We start from the raw sequence: 19,157 nt of genomic DNA, 5'->3' as shown, positions 1-19,157 counted from the left end.
CGTGCTACTCACCAGTGGGGGTCTCTCAAGGCACTGAAGGGCGGGGGGGAGGGGGATCTGTTTAGCCGAAGAGCCAGGTCTTGAGGGTCTTCTGAAGGTGTTCAGGGAGGGGGTGCGTCTGATGTCTGCCAGTAGCTCGTTCCAGGTCTTGGCTGCAATGTGAGAGAAGGATCTTCCGCCTGCTCTGGCACTGTGGATGCGCGGTGTTTCGGCCAGTGCCAGGTTGGAAGAGCGGAGGTTTCTTTTAGGTACGTGGAAGTTGATTCTGCTGTTGAGGTATTTGGGTCAGTTGTGTAGGCATTTGTAGGCGTGAGTGAGTATTTTGAAAGTTTCTCTCTTCTCCACAGGAAGCCAGTGGAGACTTCTTAGGTGTTGACTGATGGTCATCCACTCCGGTGCGTCCACTGCACCGAAAAGTAGTTGGAGAATCTGCAGGGCTGCAGGTGCTCCAATATTAGGTCCTCCACATATCTGCCTGTTGACGGGTCCTCTGCCTGCTCCGGCCCTCCCACAGTGCAAATATTATTTTGGCGTGACCGTCCCTCTGAATCTTCCTCTTTTGCTTTCAACACTTTGGATTAGCCTGGAGTTCGGTAACTTGGGCACTGAGCGATTTGGGTTTGGTCTGTAAAGCGCTTATGGAGTCCTCTGCAAGTTTGACTCGGGAAACTTTTTGAAATTGAAATTGACTCGGGAACCCAAATTTTGCCAGTCAGCATGCATCAGGGTGACCGCATCAATATTGCCATCCAGGGCCGTATGAGTGCCCTGAATCGCTGCCATGATGTCCTGCAGCATTAAGTTCCCTTCTATTGCAGGCGATGACTGTCGTGGCTCCACCTCAAGCATGGTCGGCACATCGGATTTGCCCTGGGCATATTTGTCCATCTTAGTTTGATGGGTCCCTTGGGATCTCGTGCTTCCCGGCATTTCGCTTTTCCAGTATGTCGCAGACTCAAGATTGAATGGCTCTGCTACTGTAGCTTCAGGGATGGGGGTGTCTGATCGAAGGGCAGGAGAGGGAAGAAGGAAGACCCAAGGACTCCCTGCCGACTACCAGAGTGCAGCAATGATCCATCTGCGGGCTTTCAGGTGTCTCTCCTCCCCTCCACCAATGAGTAGCAGATCCTTCATCCTGTATCCCACCCAGTGAGTAGGTGCAGTTTGGCCAGTCATTAATCCAAGGTGGACCACCCTACCTTATGTTACAGGGTCCACATTATAGACCAGATGAGTGGCGTGAGGGGAGAAAGTAGTGCAGGCAGTGGGGCCCCACCCCATCACTGTCCACTCACAAATGCCTTTTAAGGGTTAATGGCCTTTTTTACTTTGCCGCAGGGACTCGCCAATCAGGGCCCACTCCGTCCTGAGCTCAAACTATCGCTAGTTGGGTCTCTCCTTGCACACTGACAGCAGCGCTGCCCGTTGTCTGGATGTAGCACCATGCGGAACCACACAGATCCTCTGGGACACTATTAATCGCCACCAACGCAGGCCAGACCCGTCATGAGCAGCCATTTGGCAGGGCTCCCCAAAAACCCCACCTTGCCCCCTCACCGCTCCTTTGCCAGTGGTGCAGCAGGTACGTGTTGGCCAGTGCTTTGACCCACGTGCTGAAACACAGCGAATCCAGCCATCAGCTGCGTCACCCTTTCGGAGTCCCGAGCGCACCACAGCCTAGGTATGCGCCCCTCCAGCAAGGCCACAGCGACGAACGTGACAGCGGGCCGGAGATGAACTGGAAAAAGACTCCGCCCCTCACCAGTGGGCATCTTCCGTAGTAGGTTTGCTTAGTGGTGTACAGATGTATGCAGGATAGCTAGGGTTTACCACGGCAGCCCGCCAGAGCACCTTCAAAAAGCCACCGTCCCAATCAGTGGTTGGCACCCTCCCACCCCTAGCTGAAAGCCCGTGTTGACAATGTTTTTTTTTCTTCTTTTTACTTTAACAGATATCCTATAGCTGTAAGTTATCCATTGGAGCATGGTTCATATTCCCTCTTACTTTGAATGAGCAACACCTGCAATTTTACTACCAACAGTTATCTATTTACACAGTTCTTGATTGCTGAGAGTGGCTAGTTCTTTGGCGAATGCCATATAATGAGGGATCGAGGTGGAGCACGACAATTACCCGGGGGTATCTAGGTGCTGAGCGGACTGGATAGCATGAGGGCTCTGGAGAAAGTCCATTATTTATTGAAGAGCCAAGCCTTCAGGTTCTTCCTGAATTCCAATAGGTTTGTCTTAGATTTTAGTTCTATTGTAAGCGAGTTCCACAGCCTTGATGTATTTAGAATGAATCCGCTCCCTTCCCAGTTGGTTTTCTTAAATTTAGGGATTACGAGATTTCCACTAGTGGATGAACGCAGGGAGCGTAGCGTGCCAGTGTGTAGTGCTGAAAAGGCTAGATCAGATCCTCAGGGCCAATGCCTTGAAGTGCTCTGAAGGCAATGCAGAGTGCCTTAAATTGAATTTGTTTATGTATAGGAAGCCAGTGTAGTTGTATCAGTGCTTGAGATATGGATTTACGTTTTGGAATTCCTAACGATAACCGTGCTGCGGTCCATTGGCTAGACTGCAGACTTTGGTGCTGGAGACCAGGGTTCGAGCCTAGAGGTCGCGTCCACATCCTGTGATTCTGGGCAAATCACTTAATCTCCCGTGCCTGAATGTGTAATGTAAATACAGTGCTCCTGTAAAGCGCTCCTCCGGGTCGAGGTCACGCTATATAAATATGCAAAAGATCAGAGAGTTTGAAAGTAGAAGGCAAGAGGTAATAAGTTACCTAGTTTCAGCGGTAGCCGAAGTAGCTGTAGGCTTAGATCATCTTTTAAAAAAATTAGATTGCTACTTACTGGTGTTTCATTCGTTTGCAAGACATTTTGGTCAAATGCCGGGTCAAACTTTGCCCACTATCACTTTTTCTGCCCTTGCAAATAATTTACTCAGTTATATGTAATTTTCACCCTTTCCTCCTCTCCAAGAAAAGATTTAAATATCTATGAAAGAAAGATCTTGCATGTCTTCTAATTTGTAATTGTTAAGATACTCTAAAGACCTTCATATTTATCTAAGGGTGCCCCTGTCTGGCCTGCTGTGTTTAACTCTAGCTTTCAGCAATTTAACAATTCCATTCCTTGCACTCTCCACTCAATGCTCCTTTGCCCTGGTGAATCAGCATCTTTTCTGACCTACGTAAAGCTGCGAGTCTGTTATTTATGCTGTGTGGGTCACCTTTGAAATATCCACTTATTTCTGATCTTAACTGTGCCAAAGCAGTCTTTTCCAATTGTTGGTCTTGTTTCTCGTCCAAGCAGAAAGGTTTTCGTGATTGTGCCTCCACTGTATTTGTTCGTTTTCTTTTGGTTGCCCGCTGTAAAAGTGTCAGTTTTATTTAGTTACATTTTCTTTGATAAAATATTAAACCTATATTTCAGAACCCTGACTTTGCAAAGCTCAGCAAAATTCTCTCGGGCATCGCACTTCCTGAATTGAAAGCTACTGGGCACTTTTAAAAGTCTCCTGCACCTTAGGCTTATTTCTTCTGTAGGTAAGGAAGAAGCTTGTGCACTGAATAGCTAAATCTTAAAATGTTCTTCTTTCTTCACTCCTTTAGATTTCATTGTCGTTTGAATCCAAGTTGGTTCTTTTGTGCCTTTTTAGCTGTGTTCCCGTCAAGCCTCTGCGCACAATTTTCCACCACTTTTCAGCGTGAGATATGGCAAACAGCTTGTTCTGCACTTAGTCCATTATCCTCACAATGGGAAAGCATTCTGCTGCCCTGTAGCAGGCTGGCTCTGTATATACTAAACCAAAGTAAGGTATAGTGTGCACAGAGTCTAGTGTAATCCCAAAGGTAGGCAGAGGTAAAGTTACATAGAACCTCACTCTCTATTTGTGGTAGTGTGATCGAGCGGAAAGGCAGTATCAGAGGACAGTGTTAAGCATTTGTTGTACACACTGTCAGCAAATGAATTCACACACTCAAAGACTGAACTTCAGACCAATTGTTTTAGTATGAAAATATTCTTTTAGCTATTTTATTTTCTAGAAGCAAGCAAGCCTGGCACAGGTAAGTGATAAGTACTTTGCAGTAAATATACAGGTGTAATACAGTTTGCATTTGTAATAGTAAATGACTTTATTTATTTATTTATTTATTCAAAGTTTTATATAGCGCGAACAAGATCTTAACAGATATCAGAGCGCTTCACAGTAGGGTGAGTAGACCTAGTAATTGGGTACAGTATAGTGAACGGTAGCATAATAGGATAACAATCATGTGCAATAAGATACAGGTAAACACTCAGCTAGACAGTAAAATAAGGCGGTGCAGAGTCTTTGATCTAACTAAATAGAGATCATGAAATAGCAGAGAACACTCAAATAGACAAAAATAAAAGACGGTGCTGAGTCTGAGCTAGCTACAATACAGGTCTAGAGATGACAATAAACATTCAAATAGACATTAGGATAGGGCGGTGCAGAGACTCTGATCCAGCTGCCATAGAGGTCAGTGGATACCAGTAAACCCTCAAAAGACAATACTATAGGACGGTGCAGGGTCTTTGATCCAACTGCAAAAGAGGTCAGTAGGTCATGAACAGAAAGTTAATGGATCACTAATTATCCAACGTTACAAGATCGGTGCAGAGTCTCTGAGCAGCAACAGTGAGGATCAGGTGAACTTGGCCATAAGGATGGCTTTCACTTCTTTCTTGAAGAGTACAGTGGAGGAGATAATCCTCGTTTCAGGAGGGAGTGCATTCCAGATCCTCGGTGCCATTCCTGAGAAGGAGCGCTTGTAGGTTTTTTCCTTACGGAATCTGCGAGGTTTCAGGAGCAGACTTTTTGTACTTCTATTGGATCTCGAACCTCCTGATATAGTCAACTTTTGAGTGAGGTAGGTGGGAGCCTTGTGGTGTATGGCTGAGTGTGTCATAACAGCAATTTTCAATTGTATTCTGGCTTCAAGGGGAAGCCATTTCAGCGCTTTCAGGTCAGGGGTTATATGAGAGTGTTTCCTTGAGCCCGAAATGAGTCTCGCGGCCGCATTTAGGGAGGCTCTTAAGGGTGCTGTTGTTGCTTGAGGGAGACCGCTGAGGGCCACAATTCCATAGTCTATGCGGGGGATGACTAGTGCTTGTACAGCAGTTTGGAAGTTCTTGGCTGGGAGGAAGGGTTTGAGTTTCCTCAGAGTGTTGATTTGAAAGTTAGCTCCTTTCGTTGCTTTGCTAATGTGCTGTTACATATTGAGCTTTGCGTCAAGTGTGATGCCTAAGGATTTCGCAGAGTCCACGATGGTGGGTTGGACATTGAATGCTGTTAGGTGATTGAGCCATATTTGGGTGGTGGTAATTTTCGCAGGGGGTGATATCAAGAGGAACTCAGTTTTCAACACATTTAGTTTGAGGTGATTGTCGGACAACCAAGATTGGGTGTTCCTAAGTGTGCAGTTCAGAAGTTTGATATCTTCCGGGGATTGTACCTTTAGGTATAGTTGAGTGTCATCGGCATACATGTGGAAGTGTACATTGGATGCCTGGAGCAGGGTAGCGAGTGGTTCCATGATGAGGTTGAACAGCGTGGGTGAGAGGGAAGATCCTTGTGGGACGCCTAAATCTACTGGCACTGGAGAGGACAGCACGTTGTTAATCTTGAACTTCTGGGATCGGTTGTGTAGGAAGGAAGTGAACCATTTGAGCACAGTCCCGGATAAGCCCATTCTGGTATTTAGGAGCTCTAATAGGTTCTCATGTTTGACCGTGTCGAATGCTGAGGAGAGGTCCAGGAGAATGAGGAGGCATGAGTCGTTGAGATCCAGGATTTGGAGGGCGTCATCAATTGTGTGTCATGGCCGTTTCCGTGCTGTGTTTCGCTCGGAAGCCTTATTGATGAGGGTTGAGGAGTTCGAAATGGTCAATGTGTTTAGTTAGTTGGAGTTGCACACATTTTTCCAACAGCTTGGCCAGAGTGGGGATGTTGGTGATGTTGGTTTAAGTCAGCCGGATCAGCTGTAGGTTTCTTGAGTATGGGCGTGACTTGCCCCACTTTGAGGGAGTCTTTGGTTTGACTTTTAGTATGATTTCAGAGAAATGCAATACTTTGTAAATACAGTACATAGACTTGATGGGTTTTGAGATTACTTTTCTTACTCAGAGTAGTATACCTGGATACTACTATGGGACATTTCCTGCAAATAGGTAAGTAAAATAGTTTTTGTTAGTGCAATTTTAAAGAACTTCTTTAGGTTTTCAAAGTCTACACTTTGAAAATTTCCAAGAAAAACAGTCAATGTTATCCTATGGAGGAAAATAGTGTTATCGGTTTTAAGGTAAGTATTTGGTGGTGGGAGTTGACGTTCTGGGGTAGACTCGGGGGGTCCCCCAGGGTCAAAGATGCACTCTTGTTACACCCTCAGCGGCACAAGGGCGGCCGGATGCAGAGTCCCAATGTTATCCAATGGGGGGTAGGGGACCTCTGGTTGGCGGATGCTGACCAGCAGGCCACTTGGTTGTGGGAGCAAAGCTCCTGCACTTTTAGCTCAGGGCAAGTGAGAAAACGAAGTAGCACCAAAGGTGCACCCTCAGCTGCACTAGGGCCGCCAGGTGCAGGGTGCTGTTTCGACGTCGCGCGCCCTGTTGTTTGCAATGGGGAACCTCCGTGTTTGCCAAGGCACTACAGGCTTGGAGACGAAGGTCTTCTGGGTGCGACCACCACTTCGAGAGGTAAGTTGAGAAGTTAGGGGTTGGTTAGGCACCGTCGGTTTGGGCACCCAAGGCCATGGGGCTTCGAGTGCAGAGGTGCCTTTTTAGGGTCGGCTCTTCTTACCAGCTCCTGGTCACGGTTGGGGGGGGGGGCCTTTTGGACTTAGACTGCAGGTGTCGGCTGGGGGCTTGAGGCAGGTCATGGGTCGCTGGATCTCTGGTCAGGATCGCTGGGGTGACCTCCTCGTGGTGTTTGCCCACTCGAGCTCAGGCCGTGGACGGCGGCCGTAGCCAGAGGTTGCAGATGAACAAATCCGGTGCTCACGGGAGACAAAGTCTTTGGGGTTGAAGGCAGGCAGGTCCTTCGGGGTTTTCGAGGTTGCTGGCTGCAGGACACACTGGGATTTCGCAGGAGCTGGTTCGATGTGCAGACAGGCCATTAGGGCTGGGGCCAAGATACTTCATGTCAATATCTATTCATGTTTAGCATTGTTGATCTCTCTATTGATAGAACGATTTTTAAGTGTCTTTTGCTTTTGCTTTCATATAGCCACGGTCGTGGATCTTTAGGTTAGGTAAAAGACTTAATTCCTGCCTCTACTATTGTTGCACTTTGTGGTGTTAAAGTATTAAGAACTACTTCTTCCTAATTGCGGAATGTTGGCAACCGGATTTACCTATTTTGCTATTCAGATTCTTTCCGGCTGCATAGCTATTTTTAGTTCTCCTTGTTACTCTATGAATACATTCGTGTATTCTTTTATTTTACTCTGATGAGGAGCTCAGTCTCAAAAGTTTATACTTTCTTGGTATGCCTCTCACCCTACTTGGACTATTTGTTTGCTATTGTATAGCTTTTTATGCGTTCCACTTGCGTGGGCTATTTGGTTACTAGTGTATAGTTACCCGAGTACCCTGCCTGTATGGGCATCACTCGGATATACAGTCTAGTCCTTCTTGGACTCAGTTATGTGCTCTTTAAGGGACATTGCTGTGGGCTCATGGCCATACTTTTCCTTTGTGGTAGCCTTTTGGGGGGGTCCTGTTGCCGTTAACCCCGCCTTAGGGTGATTATGTTACTGTAATAAGCTGTGCTGTTTTTGCCGCTGCCGGGCTGCCTTCCTTGAGATGTCTGTCTCTTCTGAGAGATGCTACATCTGGCAGTTTCAAGCTATATTGTCTTCACTAGAAATGTATTTTATTAACGGTTTTCCTCTGTTTCTGGAGGTTCTGTGGCCTACTGGCATTATTAGGATATGGCTGTGCTATGTGCACTGCTTGTGATGTGGTCTGGAAGGCAGTGTCAGATTATTGAACCCGAGGGGGTTGGTGTGAACGGTCATCCCCAGTATTTTCTGCAGAGATCTCTCCTTCTCTTACGAAGGATGTTCACTTTTATGAATCTTCTTTCCTTTAGAACATCCTGAGGTTTTTTCTTTCCATATCCTCTAATATGCAAATGTGTGTGTGTGTGTGTGCATACATATTTATATATATATATATATATTACCTACTGGCGGTCGCCAGTAGGTATATATAGTTAGGATTTTTTCCTATGGGATTTTTCAAAATTCTATGTTGAATAACTTTGGCGTTGATGGACGGAATTGGCTGAAACTTACCTGAAAATGGCACATTTACTCTCCGGTCCTTCCCTGAAAGTTTGGGGGGGGATACCTCAAGCGGGGGCCGAGAAAAAAGGGGGGTCCCAAAACGTGTTTTCCCCATGTTAATTTCCATAGGGCGGTTGGCCTCACTTTTACCCGAACGGCTGAATGGATTTTCACCAAACTTGGCAAAATTGTAGGGACTGGTAGCCCGATGTGCCTTTGCTATGTCTCACGATATGTGCTACAGTGGTTTTTACGAAAATTAACTTTGAAAAAATATATATTGGGCTACATTGGGCTATATATATGTTAGAGCCCAAATGTAGCCCAATGTAGCCCAAAGATGGCCACCAGAAGCAAAAAAAAAACAAATGTAGCCCAAATATCAGCCAGATGTAGCCCAACTATAGCCCAATGACAGAATGTCCCAGAGTGTTCTAAAGAACAACTAGAGCGCTAACAGTCTTACTTATGACAAAAGTATGGCACACCTGAAGTCATCTTGATTGGAATAAAGTGTTGACACTTAAAACATTTAATTTGCAAAGGAACAAAATGAGGGGGTTCATTTTGCCATAGAAATTATGATTAGTGCTGAAGAAAGAAAAATTAGGGCACATTTTGAGTGACTTCTCAAATCCTGTTATATTTCATTAAAAAAATTCTGATATGCAGTCTCCCAAGATGGCCACCAGAGACAAAAGAGCCCAAATGTAGCCCAATGTAGCCCAAAGAAGGCCACCAGAGACAAAAAAAAAACAAATGTAGCCCAAATATCAGCCAGATGTAGCCCAACTATAGCCCAATGACAGAATGTCCCAGAGTGTTCTAAAGAACAACTAGAGCGCTAACAGTCTTACTTATGACAAAAGTATGGCACACCTGAAGTCATCTTGATTGGAATAAAGTGATAACACTTAATACATTTATTTTGAAAAGGAACAAAATGAGGGGTTTCATTTTGCCATAGAAATGTTATATATATATATATATATATATATATATATATATATATATATATTCACAGAAAAAACCATAGGTTTGAGACCATATATAGTTAGGTATTTGCATTTACAAAACCTTGAAAATTCAATGAAAAAACCATAGGTGTGAGACCATATATAGTTAGGTGAATATTTTAATCATACAAAACCAATGAAATTCCCATATATAGTTAGTTGCACTAACTATATATTTCGCGCACCCGCAATCCACTGCTGATGATGTCACATATTACATCATTCATGACATGGTCAGTGACATCACTGATGACATCTCAAATGACATCACTGATGACATCACTCATGACATCTCAAATGACATCGCTGATGACATCATCCAGTGACTGTGTGTTTCTGTAAAGTTTAAATAGGTTTTACATATTGAAGAATGAGTGGATGTATAAGTGTCTGGATGAAGGATTTAGTAGGTGCGTGACTGATTGTATGAGTGAGTGAATAAATGTGTCGTACTAAATGCATGGGTTAGTGACTAAACTGTCTGAATGTGTGCATCAGTATGTCTGTTGTGGTGTAAACTGCTGCATGTGTTGATCATTAGCTATACGAGAGGCTATATGTGTTATTGATTGGTTGCCCAAGTATTTGTATGGGAGATTGTGTGTTGGGGTGGCTGGGAGGTGTGTGACTCTGTGCATAGATGTGTGAGCAGTTGATTCACTAGGTGTATGAGTTCAAGAGTGCATGTGGAAACAGCTACATGGGCGGTTGACTGTGTGCATGAGTGTATTGATGAGTGAATGGATATCTCAATGCTACATGTCATAGTAAGTACATATGTAAAACACAGTACATGTGAGAGTTGGCATATATAAATAACTGTGCATGAGAGCCAGTGAATGTGTGAGTGGCTGTATGGATCATTGTGAACTTGTATCAGGGATTGTATAAGAGAGTAAATATGTGTTAGTATATGTTTGAATAAGTAAGGTGTGTATAACTGTATAGTTGAGGAAATGGAGGTGAGATTGATTCTTTGCATGACTGACTAGGTGTGTGAGTAACTCCATGGATGAGTGACAGTGTGTGAGTGTCTGTATACACTGAGTGTATCTAAGGTTATATTAGAGTCTGAAGAGGTTCATCGTATTAGCACATGAATGATGTCATCAGTGATGTGATCAATGATGTCAAATGAGATGTGATCAGTGACGTCATCAGTGATGTCATTTGAGATGTCATCAGTGATGTCATTTGAGATGTTATATATATATATATATATATATATATATATATATATATATATATATATATATATATATAATCACAGCAATGTCTGGCATTTCTTATGTGCCTATATTACAACTGTGCATCTCTCCCTTGGAATTACCATGGGTTGGACTGTATTTCATTTGTCTTACCAGACCAACTGGTAATAATATATCGAAAGCTTTGTTCTTCTCCAGGATGAAAGCCATAACAACCTGGAGGTTGGAAAATAGACTTCAGCTCAACCCCTCTAAAGCAGAAATCATGTTATTCGGACAAGCCCAACTTCTGTGGGCTTCTGACTGGTGGCCTTTAGAGCTGGCTACTTTCCATGTACCCAAACTGGTGGTAACCAACCTGGGAGTCTGACTGAACCAATACCTCTCTATGACAGCACACACCTCGGCCATTACTGGCTCATGTTTTCATATGTTACGTCTACTGAGAAGAGTTTTCCCTTTATTTCCACTCTCCTCAAGAAAACCCCTTGTGCAGGCCCTGGTTATTAGTTGTCCGGATTACGGCAACTCGCTTTTGGCCTCCATGAATTAGAATCCACTCTCTAAATTAAATCCACTCTCTAAACTTCAGGTTGTCCAGAACACCGCCTCAAGTCTCGTATGTAACCTCTCTCTGGGCACGGCAACAGCCCCTCCTCTTAAGTCTTTACATTGGCTACTGGTGAGAAAGCGAATCATTTTTAAAATATGCTGTCTAAGCCACCGTGCTCTCCATGGTCAAGGTCCCAATTTCTGCTCTACACTCCTGCGAGACTGCTAAGATCATGTGATCAGGCCGTGCTCAAAGTCCCCAAGTTTAAGAAGGCCAGAGCAGGCTGTCGATCTTTCTCTTTCTTTGCCCCTCATTGCTTGAAGAACTTACCTCTGCAATTATGCTTCTGTAGTAGGGGATCTCTGTGTATAGTCATAATCTAGTGAATAGTCCCGCCCATGTGCGCGGCCCCCCGGAGCAATCAAAAATAATCTCTTCAGTTGTCTTCAGTTGTCAAAACATGCAGAACTGCACAGACACCTAAGAGAGAATTTAAAGACAGACAATGCAGCCTATATCCACAGGCTACACTGTCCAGTACTTCGACTAGAAATTCCACCAAAAATCCACAAACAGCACAGCCTGTCCGGGGTTTTCTTACAGAGAAAACCTTGCCTGTAACAGCAAAACCCTCTGGAATGATAGAGAGGAAGAAGTGGACAGACAAGCCCCATGGGCTCCCATTATGTGGCTCAAAACAGGATACTGTGCCTTCAAGAGAACTTTCCAGAAGCCTCACAGTATCCCAGAATGCACTGCAGGTCCCTTTTACTTTCAGTTCTTTTTTCCGGCTCCTGCTAGCAGGACCCTGGAGCATTAGCTCTTCTTTTTTGAGATTTTTCTATATTATTTTTGTGATAAATTTGGATTTTTACAGCTTCACTCGACGTCTTTGGCCTTTATCTACATTCTGCTGTCTGTTTTGGCAGAATTTCTGCAGTATTCTTGTCTTATACTACTTCTAGTCTGACAAGTGCTTTGTCTGCAGCTGTACTAAAGACCAAAGCTGAAGCTCACAGGGTTTGTATTCTGTGCTTGCCTGTGTCTTTTGACACCTGTCTTCTCTGTAACTTCTTTTCTGGGAGGCTACGGCTCCCAGGTTTGGAACAGAGGAGTTTAAAGGCATCTTCAGCCTCTGGGTAAGGAGAGGGTGGGTCCTCTACCGAGTCCCATGCTGTAAACTCTGGGGTTCTCCCCGGTAAGGGCACGTCTGAGCTATGACGCGGTTCCGGTCTGCGTCGAAGACATGGAGTGCCTCGACGTCATGGAGATGCCTCGACGTCATGGAGATGCCTCGACGTCGCGGAGATGCCTCGACGTCGCGGAGATGCCTCGACGTCGCGGAGATGCCTCGACGTCGCGGAGATGCCTCGACGTCGCGGAGATGCCTCGACGTCGCGGAGATGCCTCGACGTCGCGGAGATGCCTCGACGTCGCGGAGATGCCTCGACGTCTCGGAGATGCCTCGACGTCGCGGAGATGCCCCAGAGATGCCCCGGCGTCGCGGAGATGCCTCGGCGTCGCGGAGATGCCTCGGCGTCGCGGAGATGCCTCGACGTCATGGAGCGGTGATGCTCCTTTTGTGGCTTTGGTCGCTTGGGCTCCGCTATCTTCCGTTGGGTCCAGACGTCACCGTTATGGATGGCTCGGCGTCTCGGGGTTTTACACCGTAGTGACATTTTGACGTCTGAGTGTTGGTGTCGTAGAGACAGTCACTGTCTTAGTGATGGTGACGTCGTAGTGAGGTCGACGTCATGGGTGACAGCCGCAGTATACTCGCCGGCGCTTGCGGCCTGGGTCTTGTTCCAGGCCTCGTTCAGTGGTGAGCCCCCTCTGCTTAGGAGGGGACTTTGTGTTCCTTGCACCGTCCACCCACGACGCCGAGCAGTTGATCAGCGTCGAGGAACCCTTCTGATGGGGAGTCTGTGGCTCCTCACCACGTGTAAGCGAGGGACGTTGGTCCTTTTGCTTAGTTTTGAGTTTTCGCATACCTACTCATCGGCTAGGTCGCCTCCTGCTCTGCCACCACTGGTGAGACCACCGGGGAGGTTTCGGATTTCTCTCGGTTCCCTCTCCCATCCACCACCCTAGGGACCTTTGGCCCCTCAGTCTGTGATTCCCCGTGCCTTGTTGCCAGGGATGCGTCTTCCATGAGTACGGGGAGTCTCTCTCCGACTCTTTACTGGTTGGTGGTACTTATCTTTGGTCCGCTACCACCTGCTAGGAGGTTCTGGCTTTGAACGTACTCCTGACTTAGTCGCAGGGGTGGCGTCATGTAGGCGTCATGCGGTGGCCCGCTGTTGCTGGGCCGTTGTGGTAAGATCCCTGTGTGGGGGTGTTTTCTTCACGAATTAATGGTTCCCCTGCCGAGAGAGAGGAGGGAAGCCTTACAAGAGATAGTCTATGGACCTGATAGTTTCAGGTCTAAGCATCGGTGTCTGAGCGGAGTTTTCTCTCCTGCCGACCCCCAGGTATTGTGGGTTTGTCCTACGTTGCCATACTTGTATTCGTCGGACGTCTCTGCAGCCTAAGGCTCAGCAGTGTGCATCTACTCTCCCGTTCTTTGAGCAACCCTTGGGTTGCCATGAGGGTAGTGAGTGGCCCACATAAGTCTGACTGGGAGACTTTTGAAAGGCTTTAGGTTTGGGGCGTGGAGGACGGCTTGAAGCCTTCTTCCCTTTCTAGCGGCGTTTCTCCTCCCAGGGTTTGTCTATGGTCCCGGGCCGCCTTTAATACTTCACAAGTATATTGTGCGCATACGCGGGAGAGCTTGATGCTCATCGGCGAACAAAGGCCGGCCGGGTCTAAGTCAGTCTACGGTTCATCAGTCCTTCTCCAGCAATTCCTCCGGTCAGCTCGCGGTTTCAGCTGCGCGAGCTCCAGGCGGAGGCGATATCCTGTTAAGGAAAAGGGCGATAGGAGACGTACCTCTGTCTCAAAGGGGAAAGAGGTCTGTACTCCCGGTTCTTTCTGGTTCGCAAGAAGGACAAGAACGAGTTCAGGCCCATTCTAGATTTGCGACAAGCAACCAAGTGGATTCGCAGAGAGAGGAATTTCGCATGCTATCGTTGCATCAGGTTTTTTCCTCAGCTGCAACAGGGAGTTTGGCTCTGTGCCATAGATCTACAGGATGAGTACTTCCATGTGCCCTTTGCACACATACACAGGAAGTTCCTGCGATTCCAAGTCGGCGCCAATCATTATCAGTACACAGTACTGCCAGTCGGGCTGACGTCGGCGCCCAGAACATTCTCGAAGTACATGGCAGTGGTAGTTGCACACCTGAGGATAAACGAGGTGTTTGTCTACCCGTACCTGGACGATTGGTTGATCAAGGCCTCCTCTTTCTCGGAAGCTCAAGCATACTTCCAGAAGACGTGCGTTCTTTTGAACAAGCTGGGGTTGCACATCAACATGTCCAAGGCTGTCCCGATTCCGGTCCAGTGCATACAGTACTTGGGAAGCCTCCGTCAATACTCTGTCAGCAAGCGTGTCTCCTTCGGAGGAGAGACGATTATCGCCCCTTCGGAAAGCTCAGGCTCTTATGATCCCTCCATCTACAACAGTGGGGACGGTGTCTGCTCTACTGGGGTCGATGGCCCTTGTATCTTCCTCACGCCACACGCACGGCTGCCCATGAGACCTTTGCAGGAGTGCGTGGAGGATCAGTGGGATGAGAGGAATGGATCTTGGGACGACAAGATACGACTGTCTCTGCATGCTCTTCAGTCTCTAAAGTGGTGGTGTTCGGCGGAGAATCTCCTCGGAGGGGTTCCCTTTCATGAGGGCATTCCCGCACACACTATCGTGACGGATGTGTCTCTCCACGGCTGGCGGGGCGCATTCCGGAGACTGACAGATATAAGGAACGTGGTCCCCGATTGAGTCCACGTATCACTTCAATTTCCTGGAACTCAGAGCTGTTCGCTTGGCACTGTAGGCGTTTGTTACGTCCTTCCAGACCAACTCTCTGCTTGTACAGACGGACAATACGACCACGATGCCTTGCCTCAACAAGTAGGGGGGTTCGAGATCGCGCACTCTGTCGCAGGAGGCGCAGGCGATCTGGCGCTGGCCTCTAGCCAGGGGACTGACGATCACGGCTACCCATCTGCTAGGTGTGCAGATTGTTCAGGCAGACACACTGAGCAGCCTGATTCAGGAAAACCCCGAATGGGTCATAAACGACGAAGTACTAGGAGAAGTCTTCGCAAGGTGGGGGACTCCAGACGTAGATCTGTTCTCCACCGCCGAAAACAGCAAATGCTGAGACTTCGCCTCCAGGTACTACCAGCAGGGGACGCTGGGGTATGCGTTATGGATTAACTGGTCGATCAGCTTTCTGTACGCTTTTCCACCCATTCCCCTGATTCCGGCGATACTCATCAAGCTGTCCCAGTGCAGGGCGCGGATGATCCTGATTGCCCTGGAATGGCCCAGGCAGTGGCGGTTCACGGACCTGCTTCACCGGTCTCTCCTTCCTCACATACGGCTGCCGTGCAGCCCGGATCTTCTCACGATGTCCGGGGGGGCAGATGTTGCACCCCAGCCTCTCGTCTTTGAGTTCGGCGACATGGCTCCTGCGTTAGTGCAATTTGGCCATTTGAATCTACCAGAAGTTTGTATGGACATACTGAAGGAACTTAGGCGACCTTCCACTAGGACTTCTTATGCTTACAAGTGGAAGAGGTTTTGCATCTGGTGCAAGTTCAAGGACTATGCCCTAACGACGTGTAAGGAAGATGTCATCCTTCCGTATCTTCTACACCTTGTGCAGTCTGGCCTTAATGTCCTTTTCATTAAGGTTCATCTGGCTGCGCTGACTGCCTACAGGAAATGGCCTTCACAGACTTCCTTCTTTCGGATCCCTGTGATCAAAGGTTTTTTTTTGGAAGGCTCGAAGAAAGTGTTCCCACCTTTCCGGCTTCCTTCGCCTTCAAGGGATTTGAACGTGGTGCTGTCCAGATTGATGAAGGAGCTTTTTGAACCTATTCATAAGGCTTCATTGCAGCACCTGTCCTGGAAGGCGGTGTTCCTTGTGGCCATTACATCGGCCCGCAGGGTGAGGGAAATTCAGGTGTTGTGTTGCCAAGAACCTTATACTGTATTTCATGCTGCTACGGTTGTTATGCGTACTCGCCCTAAAGTTCTTCCAAAAGTTATATCTGACTTCCATGTTAACCAGACTATAACTTTGCCTACGATTTTTCAGAATCCTTCATCTCCAGCGGAAAGGTCTCTGCATTCCCTGGATGTTAGGAGGGTGTTGAAATTTGTATCTGGATGAAACCGAAGATATTCGTAGGTCAGACAGATTGTTTATCAATTATGAATCAGTCAGGACCGGTCTTGCTACCTCTAAACAGTCCATCTCGAGGTGGATTGTGTCCTGTATACAATTGTGTTACCAAAAGGCTGATAAGACCTTAGGGGGTAAACCTAAGGCTCATTCCACCGGGGGCAAAGCTGCCACGACTGCTTTGCTCCGTAGTGTTCCAATTGCAGAAATCTGCAAGGCAGCCACTTGGAAGTCGGTCCATACCTTAAGCATTACTGTCTGGACACTGAGACCAGGGCATATGCTCGGGTTGGGCAGGCTTCGCTGCGAAATCTGTTCGCACAGTAGTGGTGTTATTTCTCTTTTCTCCACCGCCGCTTTGGTGTGGGGATGGGCTTGCCATTCTATTCACTATATTATGACTATACACAGAGATCCCCTACTACAGAAGGAGTAGTTTCTGTCCTGTAATTCCAGTTCTGTAGTAGGGGTATCTCTGTTATAGTCATAAGCGCCCGCCCTCCTCCCCGGTGGAGAGAGAGATTCATGTAAGAAATACTACGGGTCTGGCGTGTTACGCCTGCAAAAAGAACTGGAAGTAAAAGGGACCTGCAGTGCATTCTGGGATACTGTGAGGCTTCTGGAAAGTTCTCTTAAAGGCACAGTATCCTGTTTTGAGCCACATAATGGCAGCCTATGGGGCTTGTCTGTCCACTTCTTCCTCTCTATCATTCCAGAGGGTTTTGCTGTTACAGGCAAGGTTTTCTCTGTAAGAAAACCCTGGACAGGCTGTGCTGTTTGTGGATTTTTGGTGGAATTTCTAGTCGAAGTACTGGACAGTGTAGCCTGTGGATATAGGCTGCATTATCTGTCTTTAAATTCTCTCTTAGGTGTCTGTGCAGTTCTGCTTGCTTTGACAATTTAAGAGATTATTTTTGATTGCTCCGGGGTCCGCGCACATGGGCAGGACTATTCACTAGATTATGACTATAACAGAGATACCCCTACTACAGAACTGGAGTTACAGGACAGAAACTACTCCTTCTGTAAAAATCGTTCCCTTTTCAGAAAAGCGCTTAAGACCCACCTATTTTAAGTCCACTTTCGGCCTGTTAGTATGTCTTGGCCCCACCCTGCGATACCCCTCCGGGGGAGATTTGAGTGCATAATAAATTAACATAATATTACATGTCATAAATGGTGTTAAAAAACAGCAGTGATGGCATATGCGGCGTGATAAGCAGTGCCTCCCAGGGGCCCAGGTTATAGTTGGTGCTGCTGGATTTCTGTGTTTTTTTCACTTTAAAATGTTGTTTTTACTGAGAAATTCACTTAACTAATAACATTATTTTGTGTGTGTGTGTGTGTGTGTGGGTGTGTGTGTGTGTGGGTGTGTGTGTGTGTGTTTGTTTTCAAATACAACTTTCACAATGATGATACTGCGATTAGAACATTAGTCGCCGCACCTGACAAAGCGCAGTCGTGACGTCCGATCCTTGGTTCAACCATCTACCAATGAACCCTCCCCAGTGTGTGAAAATAAACTTCAATGAAGAATCCTCTCCGCCAAACCTATCACTCTTTCCATGTTGCACTTTACTTTCATTCTTTATAAAGTTGTCGTTAAACCTACTCTATTGTGTCAATTTACTACAAAAGAAAAGCATATTTCAGAATCAGTGTCTAATTTATATACAGTGTACGTTCGTTTAAAATGTTGCTTCTAATAATACACATTGTTGCTTTAAACACATTTTTCAATACATTCGACGCCTCCGAGGAAAATGATGAATGCTGTCTTTTTAAAGAGTACTAAAATCATTTAATAGATCATGTAATATTAAAATGTAATAACAAGTAACGTGTAATACAATCCTAAGTTGCCACCTGGTGGCAATCCGCATTCTGGTTTATAAATGTCTCCATAACTTCTCATTTGCAATATAGACCCAAATTACACGTGTGTGTGTAGTTAGTTTGAATAGTTTTGTTGTCGGTGAGGTATGGGGGGGGGCTCCAAATGTGTTTGGCCTGGTGTATGGAGTCTAGCCAAGAGGTTTACAACCTTCAAGGTGGTAGCCACCCGTTTGTGCTTAGCAGGAGCGCAGCAAGAGCTGCTGTGATCTAAAAGCTGCTCAGCCTCGCTCAATGTCCTTCGAGCGCACACAAGTTCCATTTCCAACTCACCACTGATGTTTGTGCTTTGGTACCCTGTCCATCTGTCTTGAATCGTCAAACGTAGCCTGCTTGTTTAATTGCATGATTGTAAGACACAGATCTTTGTTTCGAAGGAGGAGACCGAAGCCGAAGTGCCCCCGTCCGAGAGTGCAGATGGAGAAGCGCCTCCAGAGGGAGCCTATGTGGAAGAGACGGCCTCTCGGGAGGAAGAGGATGTGGAGGAGACGGATGACGACCCAGAAGAAGAAGAGGCTGCTGAGGCTGAAGTAGAGGACCCCCTGGCGAAGGCCTGCAACGACGGCAAGATGAAAGGTACGTGCCACAGGTGTGGACAGGCACCTTAACCGCACTGTGTCCTCGCAGAGGAGGGACGTGCCGAGTGAGAGGGGCGTGCCGAGTGAGAGGAGCGTGCCGGGCGTGCCGGGTGAGTGTGAGGGGCGTGCCGGGTGAGTGACGTGCCGGGTGAGTGACGTGCCGGGTGAGTGTGAGGGGCGTGCCGGGTGAGTGTGAGTGACGTGCCGGGTGAGTGTGAGGGACGTGCCGGGTGAGTGTGAGGGACGTGCCGGGTGAGTGTGAGGGACGTGCCGGGTGAGAGAGGCGTG

At 47.0% G+C, this 19,157-nt stretch overlaps 1 protein-coding gene across 5 annotated transcripts in view; it reads left to right on the top strand.

Moving 5' to 3' along the window:
* The window catches only part of SFSWAP (splicing factor SWAP), a 579,257-nt gene that overhangs the window by 237,760 nt on the left and 322,340 nt on the right, over nt 1-19,157 (top strand). For all 5 annotated transcript variants that reach the window (XM_078667992.1, XM_078667991.1, XM_078667989.1 and 2 more), the window contains exon 11: nt 18,669-18,867. In XM_078667992.1, coding sequence (XP_078524118.1) covers nt 18,669-18,867 — 199 coding nt within the window. The remainder of the gene's footprint in view (nt 1-18,668; nt 18,868-19,157) is intronic.

Source organism: Lissotriton helveticus, chromosome 11, assembly GCF_964261635.1.
Source record: "Lissotriton helveticus chromosome 11, aLisHel1.1, whole genome shotgun sequence".
Classification (NCBI taxonomy): Eukaryota; Metazoa; Chordata; class Amphibia; order Caudata; family Salamandridae; genus Lissotriton; species Lissotriton helveticus.
The sequence above is the reverse complement of the archived record's forward strand: the minus strand, read 5'-3'. Positions and strand labels throughout refer to the sequence as shown.